This window comes from Scyliorhinus torazame, chromosome 27, assembly GCF_047496885.1.
Source record: "Scyliorhinus torazame isolate Kashiwa2021f chromosome 27, sScyTor2.1, whole genome shotgun sequence".
In the NCBI taxonomy this organism is placed as follows: Eukaryota; Metazoa; Chordata; class Chondrichthyes; order Carcharhiniformes; family Scyliorhinidae; genus Scyliorhinus; species Scyliorhinus torazame.
The window spans coordinates 24,510,530-24,530,440 of record NC_092733.1 but is presented as its reverse complement, the minus strand read 5'-3'; the positions used below and the strand labels follow the sequence as shown (position 1 = coordinate 24,530,440).

Below are 19,911 nucleotides of genomic sequence, written 5' to 3'. Positions count from 1 at the left end.
AAGCAAAAGACTGCGGATGCTGGAAATCTGAAATAAAAACGCTGGATAAACTCAGCAGGTCTGGCAGCATCTCCGGAGAGAGCAACAGAATTAATGTTTCGAGTCCGTATGGCTCTGCTTCAGAGCTGAAGAGGGATAGAGATGCGATGGATTCTATAGTCGGAGACGTGGGTGGAGGAGGTGGCAGAATGGAAGGTCAGGGATAGGCGGGAGTTAAGGAGAGATTGACAAAAGTGCCATGAACATACAACAAAGGTTGTGTTAATGATGCCATTAGGACTAAAGGAGTGTTGATGATGCCATTCTGCTACCTTATCTTGGTGCCACTAATAGCACTTCTTAAGTCCTTAATGTGATAGAGAAAATTAAAATTTTAATGGCATCGAGGAGTATGGGGAGAAAGCGGGAATATGGCTTTGAGACAGAGGATCAGCCATGATCATATTGAACGGTGGAACAGGCTGCAAGGGCTGATTGGCCTATTCCTGCTCCTAGTTTCTATAGGTGAGTCGGATTGGGCAGAGGAAAGACTTGGAGTGAGAAGGTGGTCACGGCAAAGTAAACATTGGGCGGGATTTACCGGCCACCCCGACGCGTGTTTTTCAGCAGGGAGGAGGCCCGCCAGCGGGATCTACCAGTCCCGCCATTGTCAATGGGATTTCCTGTTGACAGCACCGCTCGCCGCCGGGAAACCCGTGCGCTGGCGTGAACTACTGGCAAATCCTGCCCATTGTTAGTCTCTTGTTGATTGCTGCACTTAAAGCTCCGGCTGCAATGTGTGACCAAAATCTCCCTTGGTTTAAACTCCAGCCGTGTGTCTTGTTGATTTCTGCTTCTTGAGTCTGCCAGAGTCTGTAGCAAAACTCTTCCTGCTTCTCTCCGACAAGCAGTTCCTGGAAACATCCACATGTTATCGTTTAAAACATAAATTATTATATATAAGATATACAAAATGAGGAGTTTAGGAGCCCTGCACAACATGCACTATCGTTGTCGGCTAAACGCATTCACTGTCGATAGAAAATATGATTACGAGGACTTTAACAGCCCCTCCTACCCGTCGGGATATTCGGGTCCCGTTGAAGGAAACGGCATTTTAAATGATCTGCCGCATCCACCGGGCCTTGTGGGTGGGTGGGCGGGCGGGGGGCGGGGTCATACCATGGTGTGTCACTGAAACCCTGGTCGATGTTATGTTATATTACTATGCATGTAGCAATGCAACAGCACAATCTGCCTCCAGCACTTTGCCTTTTCCTGTTTGTGATGTAAATTGCATAGAAATTTTCAGACTATTGTCTGACTCGCACAGTGTGTGAGAGATACGACTGGGAGTGACATGTCCTGAGAGATCCTGCTTAGAAAGTCATGAGATCGGAAAAGGCGGCGTATCTAATACTGGGTGAGTATGGGACCAATATGGGGCCTGGGGCTGGTTTAGCACACTGGCTAAATCGCTGGCTTTTAAAGCAGACCATGGCAGGCCAGCAGCACGGTTCAATTCCTGTACCAGCCTCCCCGAACAGGCGCCGGAATGTGGCAACTAGGGGCTTTTCACAGTAACTTCATTGAAGCCTACTTGTGACAATAAGCGATTTACATTTCATTTCGTATGGGGGCATCAGTTGGAGTTACTGATCCAGGTAATGCTGTTATATTTTGTCACATACAGTAACCCCTCTGATGGGGAAAGGATCTAACTGTGCTGATGAGTCCTTTTTGTTAATGAGTTAAAGGGTGGCACCTTGCCAGAATTTGGCAAAGTGTCAGGCTCAGACTGAAACCTGCTGTGCAGCAGTAAAATGGCGCTGGGTGAATTTTAACCCTTTAACTGCCAACGGGCCCTGAAAAGCGGCACACTTTCCGAGTACTCCGCACAGCACATACCTGGGGCTGGAGGCCCGCTCCGTCATTCTCCGCCCCCGACCGGCCAAAGTCCCGACGGCGCCGACCACTCATGGTCCAGCTGGTCGGGGAACTAGCGTGGTGGCTGCGGACTCAATCCCGAGGCCGCCCTGGTCAGGGGCGGGTCGATCGGAGGGCAGGGGGGCCTTATGCGCGGCCGGGCAGTATTTGTGTGGGCTGTCAGGGTTGGGCAGGTGGCCGATTTTGGGGTTTATTTTCAGGGTTCAACTCTGCGCTCCGAGTCCGCTGTGGAGCACGAAGCGGCCCCTGGAGGCCGCCGCCATGTACATGCGCACACTCCAACCCGGATGTGTGGGGGCCCGTATCTGCAGCAAAGGCTGCTAGATCTACGCCAGGTCCCTGCTAGCCCCCTACAGCGCTAGGAATATATGGCCCTATCATGCCAGTTTTCCTGGTGTGCAATTCCACAGTTCTGACGCCGGTGTGGGGACATCGTCCCAACAACGGAGAATCCAGCCCCAGGCCTCTCAGATTGTTTATCTTTAACCACTTCCCTTCATTGTGGATGTTCAGCAATTCTGAACCGCCTTCAGCAGTTTGAAGCAATGATAATATCCACAAAAACTCTCAAAATTAGTCAAGGTTCCCAACACGCTTGGTTTCAGTCAAGTTTAAGAATTCAATCTTTCCAATCAATTCTTTGAGCTTTCTTTAGAAGTTGGTATTGAAAGTCCATTTGGGAAATGCCCAGTTCTTTCGATTGCTGTGAAAATTGGCGTGTATCACCAGAGCTGTCAGGGGTGTATTCTGCGAATGGGTTCATGGCACACTGTTGCCGTAGTGGAGACAGATTTACCTAAAACACCTCCTGTGTTGATAATGTTTAATGCTGACTTTGAACATCAAGTGGGAAAAAAAGTCTGAGGTCAGGATTCTCCGGCGATGCCACTGGCCACCCAAAGGTCCATTGACTTTTGGCTGGACTGGAAGATCCCAGTGAGTGGGCAGCACTGTACAACCCCAGCCTATGTTTAATAAGGTTAAGGTTTTTTGTTTTCAAAATGCCCGAAGATGCTTCACAAGGAGGCAAACAGAATAAAAGTGACACCGAGGCACAGACGGAGACCTATAGGATGGGTAACTAAATGTTTGACCAATGTGGTAGGGTTTAAGCCATGTGTTGAAGCAGGAGAGACAGGCGGTGTGGTTTAGGGAGGGAATCCCAGAGCTCAGGACGTAGACTGCTTTTGGCACAGCAATCCAGGGCAGTAGGGACATAGAGATGCACAATTAGCATGTGTTCAGGATCGGAGACATTGCAGGTCTGTCGGGTTGAAGGAGTTTAGGGAGATAAGGAGTGGTGATGTTTTGGATTGATTTGAACACAAAATGATAGATCAGCAAGAAGAGAAGTGATAGTTCAATTGGATTTGGTGTGAATATTTTCCTCAAACATGTGAAATTTTATTTTACTCCCAGTTATCTATTTTGGCAGTGGATGGAGTCCAGAGAGAACGGAGGGCAAACAATGTGGGAATGGATTCTATCGTGTACCGAACATGACCTGCATTGGTGAGTGATACACAGAGACTAGTTTCAGTACCTTTCTTACTCTCGGATATATACCCGAAAAAAGTGAACAAGATTTTACAACTCTTTTTGAGAAACATGTCAGTTGGGAATGCAGGGTGGACAGGTGACTTTCCACCCCACATTTTTGATGAGCAGGAATGGCAGTGAAGGCAAAGAATTGAGGGGGAGACCCCAAAACTGAGTTCACGCCGGTGGGATTTCCACACTTGATTGTCCCCGCGTCCTCACCACCTCTCCTACTAATCACAGAATCATAGAATTCAGTGCTGAAGGAGGCCATTCGGCCCATTGAGTCTGCACCGGCCCTTGGAAAGAGCACCCCAGCCAAATCCACACCTCCACCCTGTCCCCGTAACCCAGTAACCCCACCTAACCTTTTTGGACACTAAGGGCAATTTAACATGGCCAATCCACCTAACCTGCACATCTTTGGACTGTGGGAGGAAACTGGAGCACCCGGAGGGAACCCACCCAGTCACGGGGAAATCGTGCAGACTCCGCGCAGACCCTGACCCAAGCCGGGAATCAAACCTGGGACCCTGGAGCTGTGAAGCAACTGTGCTAACCACTTTGCTACCGTGCTGCCAAAAAAAATCAAGAACCCCATTCGTATACACTTAGCAGGCCACCCTGCTGTATTATTCGCCCACATCGGGATATCCAGAGGGGCATGACCTTCTCTATCCATTGGGGAGGGGGCAATATCCATAGGGGGAGGATGGGTCCCATGGCGTGTCCCCTGTCCATGGCAAGGGTTCTTTTTTTTTGATCGGGTACTGTTGAGGGTTGCTGTTGCTGACATGATGTTCAGGGACCCGGCTCCTGGTTTTTCCGTCAAAATGTTGGAAAATGTGACAGAAAAAGCCAGCCGTTGGCAAAAAAAACAGAAAATCCCACCCATAAACTTTCAATGAAATTCAATGAAATGTAAGGTGGTTCATTTAGCTAAGAGGTTTAAGGAGGTCATTGCTCTCTTGTGGTCCAGCAGGTAGCACAACAGCCTCTAGGTCAGAAGCTCTGGGCACGAGTCCCCGCTCCAGGACCTGATGGCCACAGAAGGTGCGGTCACACTGTGGCCAAACAGGTTGATTATCAACCTGAAATTCTCTCCAATGCGTCTCTGTCAGGGGGTGAGATTCCTGATGAACTGTACTTGATGTGGAGAGGTGGCCCTCAAGCTCAAGCTTGTTAGTGACCTGCTCCAGGAAAAACTAGCTGTGGAAACAGACATAAGCACGTGATCTGTCTGCCTTGTGTGCCGCGAGGCCTGGGAAAGCCTCTAACCTCTTGGAAGGCAATGAACTGAATGGGGTGGAGGAGCAAATGGGCCTGGGAATGGACACTGTTAACTCAGAAAATGTAGCTGCTGAAGCCTTGAAGTGTAAACAGAAAGAATGAGGAACTTGCTGAAAATATACTGAGTCAATGTATTTTTTTTGGGGGGGGGCAGTGCGGTGGCTGGACAGCTGGTGCGTGATGCAGAACGAGGCCATCAGCGGGGGTTCAATTGCCGTACTGGCTGAGGTTATTCATAAAGGCCCCTTGCCTGAGGTGTGGTGATCCTTAGGTTAACCATCACCAATCAGCTCTCCCCCTCAAAGGGGAAAGCAGCATCCAGTCATTTCGGACCATGGTGCTTTAATTACTTTAGTAATGTATTAAAGAGGAAGATCATTGCAGGCATGACAGGGGAGTAGAGATATGATGCCAAAACGTTATAGAGTGTGGGGGAGGCTTGTGCAGTGCACGTATATCACTGCAGATCAGATGGGCTGATATCCGTGCTGTGGATTCAGTGCGGTTATTGGATTATAAATGCATCTATCTGTACAGTGCATTACTAATTTATTAAAATGAAGATAGATTCAAATAAGTGACTTATATTCCTCATTCCCTGGAGATTTCATAGACTCGCTGGAGTGCAGGAGGAGGCCTTTCGGTCATTGTCTCTGCACCGACTCTCAAAAGAGCACTCTTCCTCAGCCCATTCCCCGCCCTATACCCGTAACTCCACACATCGATCATGGCCATTCCACCTAACCTGAATATCTTTAGACTGTGGAGGGAACCGGAGCACCCGGAGGAAACCCACGCAGGCATGGGGAGAACGTGCAAACTTCCCACAGACAATCACCCAAGGCCAGGATCAAACCCAGGTCTCCGGCACTGTGAGGCAGCAGTGCTAACCACTGTGCCACTGTGATACACCTGAATTTCTGCCCTGGTACGAGTTCATAATGTCTTGTCACCACCACAAAAAAAGCATTTGGATTGTCTGCTATATATGTTTAATAGTGGTCCCGCACTTGCTGTAAACAACACAATTCCAGAACTTCCTGATAACCCAGCGTTGCATTTAGGCAGTACGCCAGTGATACGCTGGAGAATCCCTCCAGGAAGTTCCCACATGAGGAACCAAGAAGTACAAACTGACAACACTGAGAGCCATCAGTCAGAATGGACATAAATCGGTAACTTTGGACGGTTCTGCCAGTTTTACCCTGATGGGAACTCTGGAAGAGTTTGAGGAACAAATTCACTTCTAATTCCAAAGTAACTATTTAGGAAACCAAGACCCAGCCTGACACGGACCACCCACCACACACACAATTCCCCAGGGGCCTCAGAAAACCACCCCCCACCACCAACTCGTTCATCCTCCTGATCTGACCCTGGCCAACCCAACCTGACGCCACCCGACCTCCCCCCCCCCCCCCCCCCCCCCTGCAAAACGTGTCCCGACTCCCCATCCCCCGGCCCTGCCGAAAACTCGTCTCACCTGAGTGGGGAAGGTTGATCGAGACAGAGTCTTCAGAATCCCAGCAAAGTCCATCGAGTTTCCCACTCTGAGGAAGTTAAGGGCCATAACAGATTAAGTATTTAGGGGAATGAATAAAAAGAGCAGCAACAATGATGGGTTTTGTGTCAATGATGCTGAATGGAATTTAATCCTTTGTGGTTTGAGCATTAAACACTCGGCCTAATGGAGAAAGTCTATTAAAGAACAAAGAACAAAGAAAAGTACAGCACAGGAACAGGCCCTTCGGCCCTCCAAGCCCGTGCCGACCATGCTGCCCTCAAGCTCAAGCTTGTTAGTGACCTGCTCCAGGAAAAACTAGCTGTGGAAACAGACATAAGCACGTGATCTGTCTGCCTTGTGTGCCGCGAGGCCTGGGAAAGCCTCTAACCTCTTGGAAGGCAATGAACTAATGAAAATGTAGCTGCTAAAGTGTTAAAAATGCAAACAAAGAGAGAATGAGGAACTTGCTGAAAATAGTGGTTGATTCATATACTATTAATGTATTTTTTTGGGGGGAGAACATGGTGGCTGGGCAGCTGGCTCATGATCCAGACCAAGGCCAACAGTGCGGGTTATTCATGAAGGCCCCGCCTTCTAAACCTTGCCCCTCGCCTGAGGTGCGGTGATCCTCAGGTTAGCCCCACCTGTCAGCTCCCCCCCCTCAAAGGGGAAAGCAGCATCTGGTCATCTAGGACTATGCTGACTTTAATTACTTTATTAATATATTGAAGAGGAAGATCATTGCAGGCATGAGAGGGGAGTAGAAAGATATGATGCCAAAACGTTAAAGAGTGTGGGAGGCTTGTGGAGTGCACACGCAGTGCAGATCAGATGGGCCGACATTCATGCTGTAGATTCAGTGCAGTTGTTGGATTATATATGCATCTGTACAGTGCATTAATAGTTCATTGAAATGAAGATATATTCAATCAAGTGACTTAAAATATTCACCATTGCCTGGAGATCTCATAGAATCTCCAGAGTGCAGAAGGAGGCCATTTGGCCCATTGAGTCTGCACCGGCCCTCCGAAAGTGCACTCTTCTTAGGCCCACGCCCCTGTAAATCTGCCCATTGATCATGGACTAACCAGCATATCTGTGGACTGTGGGAGGAAACCGGAGCACCCGGAGGAAACCCACGCACACACGGGGAGAAAGTGCAAACTCCACACAGACAGTCACCCAAGGCCAGAATCGAACCCGGATTTCTGCCGCTGTGAGGCAGCAGCGCTAACCACTGTGATACACCTAATTTTCTGCCCTGGGATAGTTCATAATGAGGAAAAAAGTGTTTGGATTATCTGCTATATGTGTTAAACAGTGCTCCTGCACTTGCAGTGAATAACATAATTCCAGAACTTCCTGGTTACACAGCGTCGCATTTAAGCAGTACCCCAATGATGCAGCGGAGAATCCCTTCAGGAGGTTCCCAGGTAAGGTTTACCCGGAAATAGCCCATATAGGATACATTGTACCGGCTATTCGTCATGTGATTAATCTTCCTCATGCTTCAGAAGCAGTTGCTCAAAGGAACAAACGTTCCATTTTCTTAAAAGATGCAATTTTTGATAGAATGATTCCATTCTATCAGGAAATGAGGATGGAGAATAAATTGAATAAAATAACAACCATAATACAAAACGTAGCCGATTACACTGCCACTGCCCTAGATAAAATTTCTGACGAAATGCGAGCAATTAGAACCGTGGTATTACAAAATCGAATGGCACTTGACTATGTGCTAGCTGAAAAAGGTGGCACCTGCGCCCTGATTGGTGCAGAGTGTTGCACTTTCATTCCCGATAACTCGAAAGAAGTTAAAGATTTGGCATTACATATCCAAAACGAAATCAAAAAACTTGATCCACCCCAATTTGTCTCTCTCTGGGATAAAATTTGTGGGTGGCTTGGACCCACTGGAATGTCCACAATAAGAATAATCTCATTCTCCTGTGTAGCTGTATTCACCATTTACATAACATACCAATGTGCTAAGTGCATAAAAAACCTATTCGCTAAACGCAGGGAACCAACTATCAGAATGATTCAAACTAACCCAACGGTACCCGTAATTGATGAACTTGAGCTGAAATACTATTATTGAAATATTACTGATCAATCAACTATTTGATTATTATTAACATATTGTATAATTTATTAATACTGAATCAGTAGGATCAAATTTGATTAATTCATTAATTATAATAATTATTTTGACTGTATTATTAACATTGTATAATTTATTAATACTGAATCAGTAGGGTCAAATTTGATTAATCTATTAATTATAATAATTATTTTGAAATGCCTGTTGCAATGTTAATTCCATTTTGTTGTTTAAAACTGCAATGATTCTTTGCGCTTTTACCTATCCTATCGCATTAATGATGTATTTTAATCTTTCCTGATATATCTCAATTTTTCGATTTATCAAAGGGCCGACTGTAGAAGCCAAGTATTTCAAATACAACTAGTATAGGTAAAAGATAGCTGTTTAAGCATAAATGTTGAGCCCCACTTTTAATACCCATTTATACAGCATAATTCACTTATACTGAAGTCCGTTGTTCTGGCAAATGCATATTTTCAAAGACAATGTGACATTAAAAAAAAGCACAGTTGCAAGATAATTTGACACTGTCTTGTGCTAATTGTCAAGGCCAAGGGATTGAATACACAGCAACATGAAGGCACCATTGTTCACAATGCAGATAACAGCTAGGTCAGAAAAGCTGATGTTGCACATTGAAGATGGACGGCTTGCCATCAAATCAAATGTGCTTGAGTCTAACCCAAACCAATTAGGATTATATTGGGGTGTAATTAGATGACTTAAGACAGATATGAAAGTGTATAACTGAAAAGTATCTCCCGGCCATTTTAGGTTAGGTTGGGGTTTTGTTGTCTTTGTGAGTATTGTCTTTGTAGGTTAGGTTGGGTTTTGTTGTCTTTGTGAGTATTGTCTTTGTAAGTTTTGTTTTAGGTTAGGTTTAGTTTTTAGTGTGTTGTCTGTGGTGTATTGTCTTTGGGGGGGTGTTGTGCTGTGTTGTCTTTCTGTTAGTTTAGTGTTTTTTGCCTTTGATTCTAGTCTCCAGTTTTGTTTTAGTGTTTAGATTTTAGGTTAGGTTTGGGGGTTCTGTCAGTCTAACAGTCTGTGTCAGTGATGTTAGTCCACTTTTGACTTTGAATTTGAGTTTAGCTGAAGATTAGCTTTCTCTCTCTTTTCATGTTTCATTGCCAGACTTTGACCTTTTAAAAGTTACTTTCGAGCTGTCTGCCTAAGCAAAGAAAGATAATGCCTGTAATTCTCTGAAAGCTTCAAATTGTCTACGAATTGCCTTTTAAATGACTTTCAAATTGTAATCAAGCGACTACAAATAAAACAATTATTTTTGGCACCTGAGGAGTTTATACTGCAAATTTCTGCTGAGTTCCAGTATTCGCAAAGTGCTACTGATAACCGAATAGCAGAGATGATATGAATTCCTTCAACTTTACACAGTCGAATAATACAAGGAATCGAACAACTTAACACAGTCTACAAATAGTACAAATCTTACAACTTGTCGTATTGCGCCAGGACTTGATTCATCAACTAAGTTTCCCCCAAACTTGGCGTAGTTCGACAGGTTAAGATTCCTATAATTAAAGTTTCCTTTAGAAATTTGCAGTATAAACTCCTCAGGTGCCAAAAATAATTGTTTTATTTGTAGTCGCTTGATTACAATTTGAAAGTCATTTAAAAGGCAATTCGTAGACAATTTGAAGCTTTCAGAGAATTACAGACATTATCTTTCTTTGCTTAGGCAGACAGCTCGAAAGTAACTTTTAAAAGGTCAAAGTCTGGCAATGAAACATGAAAAGAGAGAGAAAGCTAATCTTCAGCTAAACTCAAATTCAAAGTCAAAAGTGGACTAACATCACTGACACAGACTGTTAGACTGACAGAACCCCCAAACCTAACCTAAAATCTAAACACTAAAACAAAACTGGAGACTAGAATCAAAGGCAAAAAACACTAAACTAACAGAAAGACAACACAGCACAACACCCCCCAAAGACAATACACCACAGACAACACACTAAAAACTAAACCTAACCTAAAACAAAACTTACAAAGACAATACTCACAAAGACAACAAAACCCAACCTAACCTACAAAGACAATACTCACAAAGACAACAAAACCCCAACCTAACCTAAAATGGCCGGGAGATACTTTTCAGTTATACACTTTCATATCTGTCTTAAGTCATCTAATTACACCCCAATATAATCCTAATTGGTTTGGGTTAGACTCAAACACATTTGATTTGATGGCAAGCCGTCCATCTTCAATGTGCAACATCAGCTTTTCTGACCTAGCTGTTATCTGCATTGTGAACAATGGTGCCTTCATGTTGCTGTGTATTCAATCCCTTGGCCTTGACAATTAGCACAAGACAGTGTCAAATTATCTTGCAACTGTGCTTTTTTTTAATGTCACATTGTCTTTGAAAATATGCATTTGCCAGAACAACGGACTTCAGTATAAGTGAATTATGCTGCATAAATGGGTATTAAAAGTGGGGCTCAACATTTATGCTTAAACAGCTATCTTTTACCTATACTAGTTGTATTTGAAATACTTGGCTTCTACAATTATCTGCTATATGTGTTAAACAGTGCTCCTGCACTTGCAGTGAATAACATAATTCCAGAACTTCCTGGTTACACAGCGTCGCATTTAAGCAGTACCCCAATGATGCAGCGGAGAATCCCTTCAGGAGGTTCCCAGGTAAGGTTTACCCGGAAATAGCCCATAATACAAACTGACTCTGGACAATTGCGCAGGGCTGTGAACCATCAGACAGAAGGGATATAAATCGTTAACTTTGTATGGTTCTGCCAGTTTTATCCTGATGGTAATACAGCTGCAGAAAAGGAGGGAGTCGAGGAGGCTTTGTCGACTGAGTCAGTATGGGTGGAAGTCAGAAACAAGAAAGGAGCAGTCACTTTATTGGGAGTTTTCTGCAGACCCCCCAATAGCAGCAGAGAGATGGAGGGACAGATTGGGCGGCAGATCTTGGAAAGGTGCAGAAGTAACAGAGTTGTTGTCATGGGTGACTTCAACTTCCCTAATATTGACTGGAACCTCCTTAGTGCAAATGGTTTGGATGGAGCAGATTTTGTCAGGTGTGTACAGGAGGGATTTCTGACTCAATATATAGATAGGCCGACTGGGGGGGAAGCCATATTGGATTTGGTGCTTGGCAACAAACCAGGTCAGGTGTCAGATGTCTCAGTGGGAGAGAATTTTGGTAACAGTGACCACAACTCTTTGACCTTTATCATAGTCATGGAGAGGGATAGGAACACACAGTATGGGAATGTATTTAATTAGGGGAGGGGAAATCATACTGCTATTAGACAGGAGCTGAGGAGCATAAATTGGGAACAGATGTTCTCAGGGAAATGCACAACAGTAATGTAGGAGTTGTTTAAGGAGCACTTGCTGCGCATGCTGGATAGTTTTGTCCCACTGAGACAAGGAAGGAATGGTAAGGCGAAGCAGCCTTGGGTGACAAGAGAAGTGGAGCTTCTAGTCAAGAGGAAGAAGGAAGCTTTCGTAAGGTTGAGGAAGCAAGAATTTGGCATGGCTCTAGAGGGTTACAAGGTAGCCAGGATGGAACTCAAAAATGGACTTAGGTGTTAGACGTTTTAGTTGCTGTGATATGAAGGGTCTAAAGTTCTGTTCCTTTATCACAAACATCCATTTATTTCCTTCCAACAGCCTTTGCTATACACTATACATCACCGGACAGAGGCCACCTGAAGCCCCTTTACATATCAGTGTCAATTAATGGATACTTAACATAAATGAGACAACTAATTTCAGTGTTTCTTACCCATTACTTAACAGTCTCCCCTTCCTTGGAGAAAAAAAAATAATTAGGTGAAAACAAAATTTCAAGAAACTCAAAAACATACACATTGGGTGGGATTCTCCGAAATGGAGGCAGAGTGTTCGCGCCGTCGTGAACGCCGTCGAGGTTCACGAGGGAGCGAAACGGCCCCTATCCCGACCGATTCAGGGCCCGATAATGGGCTAGGAGCGGCGCCGCGTCATTTACGCGCGCCAAGCCTGGGGCATACATGACGCGGCCGGCGCCGCATAACTGGCGTCACCCGCGCATACGCGGGTTGGCCTGTAGTTCCCTGGATTATCCTTGCTACCCTTCTTAAACAGAGGAACAACATTGGCTATTCTCCAGTCCTCAGGGACATCCCCTGAAGACAGTGAGGATCCAAAGATTTCTGTCAAGGCCTCAGCAATTTCCTCTCCAGCCTCCTTCAGAGAGGCCGGCCCGACGATCGGTGGGCACCGATCGTCGGGCCAGACTCCATTTGAGGCCCCCCCCCCCGGTGCAGGATCCCCCCTCACCCCCCAGCAGGCCGCCCCCCCAGGGTTCCCGCGCTGTAAAGCCGGCAGCGACCAGGTGTGGACGGCGCCGGGGGGAACCCGCCGTTTTGGGCAGGCCACTCGGCCCATTCGGGCCGGAGAATCGCGGGGGTACTGGTGAATCGCCATTTTGGCTGTCTCGGGCGATTCACTGTACCGCGCCGCGCAAAACACGATTGTGCCAATCTGGCCGCTTGGGAGAATCGTGGGAGGGCGTCGGACCGGCGTCACGGGAAAATTTGGCGACCCAGGAGATTCTCCCAACCGGCGCGGGAGCGGAGAATCACGCCCATGATTTCCCCCCCTTTTTTGGGGGGGACGAGAAAGAAAAAAAAAAGCACCCTTCATTAACAATATCCAAAAGTTTCTGTGAACTCGCCCCTCTTTTCGTAAAACAGTCTGACAGTTAATAGCTCCTGTCGACCCATTTAATTTTTGTTATTTCCCCTCTGTCCAACATCTGCTTCAAACTTGCGATGTCTATCCGTAACCTCTTTTCATTGACACTTTTTGTAGAGTGCACATTTTCACACAGGGATTTATTGTCAATGTGACAGTCAATAGGTATATTACCTTGGTGCGGGTTGGGGAGGAGCATAGGGTGTCGCTTTATGCGGACGACATGCTGCTGTATGTGGCGGACCCGGTGGGAGGAATGCCGGAGGTAATGAGGATCCTTAGGGAATTCGGGGACTTTTTGGGATATAAGCTCAATATGGGGAAGAGCGTGCTGTTCGTAGTTCAGCTAGGGGACCAGGAGAGGGGGATTGGCGAGCTCCCACTAAAAAAGGCGGAGAGGAGCTTCAGATATTTGGGGGTCCAGGTGGCCAGGAGCTGGGGGGCCCTGCATAGGCTTAACTTTACAAGGCTGGTGGAGCAAATGGAGGAGGAGTTTAAGATGTGGGACACGTTGCCGCTGTCCTTGGCAGGTAGAACAAACAAAGAACAAAGAAAGTACAGCACAGTAACAGGCCCTTCGGCCCTCCAAGCCCGTGCCGACCATGCTGCCCGACTAAACTACAATCATCTACACTTCCTGGGTCCGTATCCCTCTATTCCCATCCTATTCATGTATTTGTCAAGATGCCCCTTAAATGTCACTATCGTCCCTGCTTCCACCACCTCCTCCAGTAGCGAGTTCCAGGCACCCACTACCCTCTGCGTAAAAAACTTGCCTCGTACATCTACTCTAAACCTTGCCCCTCTCACCTTAAACCTATGCCCCCTAGTAATTAACCCCTCTACCCCGGGGAAAAGCCTCTGACTATCCACTCTGTCTATGCCCCTCATAGTTTTGTAGACCTCTATCAGGTCGCCCCTCAACCTCCTTCGTTCCAGTGAGAACAAACCGAGTTTATTCAACCGCTCCTCATAGCTAATGCCCTCCATACCAGGCAACATGCTGGTAAATCTCTTCTGCACCCTCTCTAAAGCCTCCACGTCCTTCTGGTAGTGTGGCGACCAGAATTGAACACTATACTCCAAGTGTGGCCTAACTAAGGTTCTATACAGCTGCAACATGACTTGCCAATTCTTATACTCAATGCCCCGGCCAATGAAGGCAAGCATGCCGTATGCCTTCTTGACTACCTTCTCCACCTGTGTTGCCCCTTTCAGTGACCTGTGGACCTGTACTCCTAGATCTCTTTGACTTTCAATACTCTTGAGGGTTCTACCATTCACTGTATATTCCCTACCTGCATTAGACCTTCCAAAATGCATTACCTCACATTTGTCTGGATTAAACTCCATCTGCCATCTCGCCGCCCAAGTCTCCAAACAATCTAAATCCTGCTGTATCCTCTGACAGTCCTCATCGCTATCCGCAATTCCACCAACCTTTGTGTCGTCTGCAAACTTACTAATCAGACCAGTTACATTTTCCTCCAAATCATTTATATATACTACAAAGAGCAAAGGTCCCAGCACTGATCCCTGTGGAACACCACTGGTCACAGCCCTCCAATTAGAAAAGCATCCTTCCATTGCTACTCTCTGCCTTCTATGACCTAGCCAGTTCTGTATCCACCTTGCCGTCTCACCCCTGATCCCATGTGACTTCAACTTTTGTACTAGTCTACCATGAGGGACCTTGTCAAAGGCCTTACTGAAGTCCATATAGACAACATCCACTGCCCTACCTGCATCAATCATCTTAGTGACCTCCTCGAAAAACTCTATCAAGTTAGTGAGACACGACCTCCCCTTCACAAAACCATGCTGCCTCCTTTTTCTTTTTGACGAGGCCTACAATATCTCTCATTATCCAAGGTTCCCGAAAATTGCCATATTTATCCTTCTTCCTCACAGGAACATGCCGGTCCTGAATTCCTTTCAACTGACACTTGAAAGCCTCCCACATGTCAGATGTTGATTTGCCCTCAAACATCCGCCCCCAATCTATGTTCTTCACTTCCCGCCTAATATTGCTATAATTAGCCTTCCCCCAATTTAGCACATTCATCCTAGGACCACTCTTATCCTTGTCCACCAGTACTTTAAAACTTACTGAATTGTGGTCACTGTTACCGAAATGCTCCCCTACTGAAACATCTACCACCTGGCCGGGCTCATTCCCCAATTCCAGGTCCAGTACCGCCCCTTCCCTAGTTGGACTGTCTACATATTGTTTTAAGAAGCCCTCCTGGATGCTCCTTACAAACTCCGCCCCGTCTAAGCCCCTGGCATTAAGTGAGTCCCAGTCAATATTGGGGAAGTTGAAGTCTCCCATCACCACAACCCTGTTGCTTTTACTCTTTTCCAAAATCTGTCTACCTATCTGCTCCTCTATCTCCCGCTGGCTGTTGGGAGGCCTGTAGTAAACCCCCAACATTGTGACTGCACCCTTCTTATTTCTGATCTCTACCAATATAGCCTCACTGCCCCCTGAGGTGTCCTCCCGCAGTACAGCTGTGGTATTCTCCCGAAACAGTAGCGCAACTCCGCCTCCCCTTTTACATCCCCCTCTATCCCGCCTGAAACATCTAAATCCTGGAACGTTTAGCTGCCAATCCTGCCGTTCCCTCAACCAGGTCTCTGTAATGGCAACAACATCATAGTTCCAAGTACTAATCCAAGCTCTAAGTTCATCTGCCTTACCCGTAATACTTCTTGCATTAAAACATATGCACTTCAGGCCACCAGACCCGCTGTGTTCAGCAACTTCTCCCTGTCTGCTCTGCCTCAGAGCCACACTATCCCTATTCCCTAGTTCTCCCTCAATGCTCTCACCTTCTGACCTATTGCTCCCGTGCCCACCCCCCTGCCATACTAGTTTAAACCCTCCCGTGTGACACTAGCAAACCTCGCGGCCAGGATATTTATGCCTCTCTGGTTTAGATGCAACCCGTCCTTCCTATATAGGTCACACCTGCCCCGGAAGAGCTTCCAGTGGTCCAGATAACGGAAACCCTCCCTCCTACACCAGCTGTTTAGCCACGTGTTTAGCTGCCCTATCTTCCTATTTCGAGCCTCACTGGCACGTGGCACAGGGAGTAATCCCGAGATTACAACCCTAGAGGTCCTGTCTTTTAACTTTCTGCCTAGCTCCCTGAACTCCTGCTGCAGGACCTCATGCCCCCTCCTGCCTATGTCGTTAGTACCAATATGTACAACGACCTCTGCCTGTTTGCCCTCCCCCTTCAGGATGCCCTCTACCCGTTCGGAGACATCCTGGACCCTGGCACCAGGGAGGCAACATACCATCCTGGAGTCTCTTTCACGTCCACAGAAGCGCCTATCTGTGCCCCTGACTATAGAGTCCCCTATTACTATTACTCTTCTGCGCTTTGACCCTCCCTTCTGAACATCAGAGCCAGCCGTGGTGCCACTGCTCTGGCTGCTGCTGTTTTCCCCTGATAGGCTATCCCCCCCGACAGTATCCAAAGGGGTATACCTGTTCGAGAGGGGGACAACCACAGGGGATTCCTGCACTGACTGCCTGCCCTTTCTGGTGGTCACCCATTTCTCTGCCTGCACCTTGGGTGTGACCACATTTATATAACTGCGATCTATGACGCTTTCCGCCACCTGCATGCTCCTAAGTGCATCCAATTGCTTCTCCAACCGAACCATGCGGTCTGTGAGGAGCTCCAGTTGGCTGCACCTTCTGCAGATGAAGCCATCCGGGACGCTGGAAGCCTCCCGGACCTGCCACATCTCACAGTCAGAGCACTGCAAACCTCTAACTGACATTGCGTCAATTAATTAAAATCAAAAGTTTTTTTTTAAATACAAATATTTTTTTTAAAATTTTTAAAGTTACTGTTAACTATCTGTTTCCTAGCACTAGATTTCTAATATAAATGCGAAAGCTAAATATAGTACTCTCCGATCTCTGGCTTAGCTACCCCTCTAAATTATAATTAAGTAATTATGTTTAATTAGTTACCAATGCTTAATTTTTTTAATTTAGTGTAGATTCCCAACCAGCCACTCAGGTCACAGCTATTCTGTGATGTCACTTCAGTTTCCCCCCGACACACACAATTTGAAAAAGGTATAAAAGTAAAAATGAGTAAAAATCACCTACTACCTTCTTACCTTCTGAGGGTCTTAGTTGTTCTCAGGTTCACTCCCTGACAGAGACTGCTCCTCCTCCTCCGAACGGCTCCCGAAACTAGGCCGCAATCTTTTAAAATCTCCGCTCTGACTAGCAGCTCCTGCACTTTTTAAATCTCCCGCGCTTTTTAAATCTCCCGGCTCACTCACCTCTCGCGCTGTTTTCAATGTCCCGGCTCCACACCTCTCGCGCTGTTTTCACTGTCCCGGCTCACTCTCCTCCCGCGCTGTTTTCGAATTCCCGGCTCACTCACCTCTCGCGCCGTTTTCAATGTCCCGGCTCACTCACCACCCATGCTGTTTTCACTGTCCCGGCTCACTCTCTTCTCGCGCTGTTTTCGCTGTCCCTGCTCTCTGTCCTCCCGCGCTGTTTTCAATGTCCCGGCTCACTCTCCTCCCGCGCTGTTTCCGCAGTTCCGGCTCTCTCTCCTCTCGCGCTGTTTTCACTGTCCCGGCTCTCTCTCCTCTCGCGCTGTTTTCGCTGTCCCGGCTCTCTCTCTTCTCGCGCTGTTTTCAATGTCCCTGCTCACTCTCCTCCCGCGCTGTTTTCACACTCCCGGCTCCCTCACCTCTCGCGCTGTTTTCACTGTCTCGGCTCCCTCTCCTCTCGCGCTGTTTTCGCTGTCCCGGCTCACTCATCTCCCACGCTGTTTTCAATGTCCCAGCTCACATAGCTCCCGCGCTGTTTTCAATATCCCGGCTCACTTAGCTCCTGCGCTGTTTTCACTGTCCCGGCTCACTCTCCTCCCGCGCTGTTTTCAATGTCCCGGCTCACTCAGCTCCCGCGCTGTTTTCACTGTCCGGGCTCTCTCTCCTCCCGCGCTGTTTTCAATGTCCCGGCTCACTCACCTCCCACGCTGTTTTCACTGTCCCGGCTCACTCTCCTCTCGCGCTGTTTTCGCTGTCCCGGCTCTCTGTCCTCCCGCGCTGTTTTCAATGTCCCGGCTCACTCTCCTCCCGCGCTGTTTCCGCAGTTCCGGCTCTCTCTCCTCTCGCGCTGTTTTCACTGTCCCGGCTCACTCTCCTCCCGCGCTGTTTTCGAATTCCCGGCTCACTCACCTCTCGCGCCGTTTTCAATGTCCCGGCTCACTCACCACCCATGCTGTTTTCACTGTCCCGGCTCACTCTCCTCTCGCGCTGTTTTCGCTGTCCCTGCTCTCTGTCCTCCCGCGCTGTTTTCAATGTCCCGGCTCACTCTCCTCCCGCGCTGTTTCCGCAGTTCCGGCTCTCTCTCCTCTCGCGCTGTTTTCACTGTCCCGGCTCTCTCTCCTCTCGCGCTGTTTTCGCTGTCCCGGCTCTCTCTCTTCTCGCGCTGTTTTCAATGTCCCTGCTCACTCTCCTCCCGCGCTGTTTTCACACTCCCGGCTCCCTCACCTCTCGCGCTGTTTTCACTGTCTCGGCTCCCTCTCCTCTCGCGCTGTTTTCGCTGTCCCGGCTCACTCATCTCCCACGCTGTTTTCAATGTCCCAGCTCACATAGCTCCCGCGCTGTTTTCAATATCCCGGCTCACTTAGCTCCTGCGCTGTTTTCACTGTCCCGGCTCACTCTCCTCCCGCGCTGTTTTCAATGTCCCGGCTCACTCAGCTCCCGCGCTGTTTTCACTGTCCGGGCTCTCTCTCCTCCCGCGCTGTTTTCAATGTCCCGGCTCACTCACCTCCCACGCTGTTTTCACTGTCCCGGCTCACTCTCCTCTCGCGCTGTTTTCGCTGTCCCGGCTCTCTGTCCTCCCGCGCTGTTTTCAATGTCCCGGCTCACTCTCCTCCCGCGCTGTTTCCGCAGTTCCGGCTCTCTCTCCTCTCGCGCTGTTTTCACTGTCCCGGCTCTCTCTCCTCTCGCGCTGTTTTCGCTGTCCCGGCTCTCTCTCTTCTCGCGCTGTTTTCAATGTCCCTGCTCACTCTCCTCCCGCGCTGTTTTCACTGTCCCGGCTCCCTCACCTCTCGCGCTGTTTTCACTGTCTCGGCTCCCTCTCCTCTCGCGCTGTTTTCGCTGTCCCGGCTCACTCATCTCCCACGCTGTTTTCAATGTCCCAGCTCACATAGCTCCCGCGCTGTTTTCAATGTCCCGGCTCACTTAGCTCCTGCGCTGTTTTCACTGTCCCGGCTCACTCTCCTCCCGCGCTGTTTTCAATGTCCCGGCTCACTCAGCTCCCGCGCTGTTTTTACTGTCCGGGCTCTCTCTCCTCCCGCGCTGTTTTCAATGTCCCGGCTCACTCACCTCTCGCGCTGTTTTCAATTTCCTGGCTCACTCACCTCTCGCGCTGTTTTCAATGTCCCGGCTCACTCAGCTCCCGCGCTGTTTTCACTGTCCCGGCTCACTCAGCTCTCGCGCTGTTTTCAATGTCCCGGCTCACTCACCTCTCGTGCTGTTTTCACTGTCCCGGCTCTCTCTCCTCTCGCGCTGTTTTCACTGTCCCGGCTCACTCTCCTCCCGCGCTATTTTCAATGTCCCGGCTCACTCAGCTCCCGCGCTGTTTTCAATGTCCCGGCTCACTCACCTCTCGCGCTGTTTTCACTGTCCCGGCTCTCTCTCCTCTCGCGCTGTTTTCACTGTCCCGGCTCACTCTCCTCCCACGCTGTTTTCACTGTCCCGGCTCACTCAGCTCCCGCGCTGTTTGCACTGTCCCGGCTCACTCACCTCTCGCGCTGTTTTC

The 19,911-nt window shown here is 48.1% G+C and overlaps 1 protein-coding gene across 1 annotated transcript in view; it reads left to right on the top strand.

Annotated features, from left to right (window-relative positions):
- The first annotated feature begins 1,196 nt into the window (after positions 1-1,196).
- LOC140403311 (adhesion G protein-coupled receptor E1-like) overlaps positions 1,197-19,911 on the top strand; it is a 331,002-nt gene continuing 312,287 nt past the window's right edge. Inside the window, exons 1-2 of the mRNA XM_072491155.1 lie at positions 1,197-1,402; positions 3,346-3,438. Coding sequence (XP_072347256.1) covers positions 1,369-1,402; positions 3,346-3,438 — 127 coding nt within the window. The 5' untranslated portion in view covers positions 1,197-1,368. The remainder of the gene's footprint in view (positions 1,403-3,345; positions 3,439-19,911) is intronic.